Genomic DNA, 304 nt, shown 5'->3' on the forward strand with positions numbered 1-304 from the left:
TCCCTGACCCTGGGCCCTGGGTCTGGGCTCCGCCCAGCCTGGGGTGTGTCTCAGGGCATGGGCGGCGCCATGAACACCCCGATGGAACACCGCCCCCCCCACGCTCCCCCCCTCCACTCGGCCTGGGACGCACAGAGCACTGCTTGATGGAGCACTTCAGGGGGACGGAAAACCGGCCCGTCTGCGCCAGAAACCAGATCATTCCCTCCAGGTCCTTCTCGACCTGAAAAACAAAACCCGAGTGAGGGGCAGGGCGTGGGTGACTCCCCGTGACGCCCCGCAGCCCCGCCCGGCTGCCTGCTGC

At 68.4% G+C, this 304-nt stretch overlaps 1 protein-coding gene across 1 annotated transcript in view; it reads right to left on the reverse strand.

The window, feature by feature from the left end:
* CFAP74 (cilia and flagella associated protein 74) overlaps positions 1-304 on the reverse strand; it is a 42657-nt gene that overhangs the window by 22111 nt on the left and 20242 nt on the right. Inside the window, 1 exon segment of the mRNA XM_006772562.2 lies at positions 134-263. Within this exon segment, the coding sequence (XP_006772625.2) occupies positions 134-263 (130 nt within the window).

This window comes from Myotis davidii, unplaced genomic scaffold (assembly GCF_000327345.1).
Source record: "Myotis davidii unplaced genomic scaffold, ASM32734v1 scaffold586, whole genome shotgun sequence".
Lineage (NCBI taxonomy): Eukaryota > Metazoa > Chordata > Mammalia > Chiroptera > Vespertilionidae > Myotis > Myotis davidii.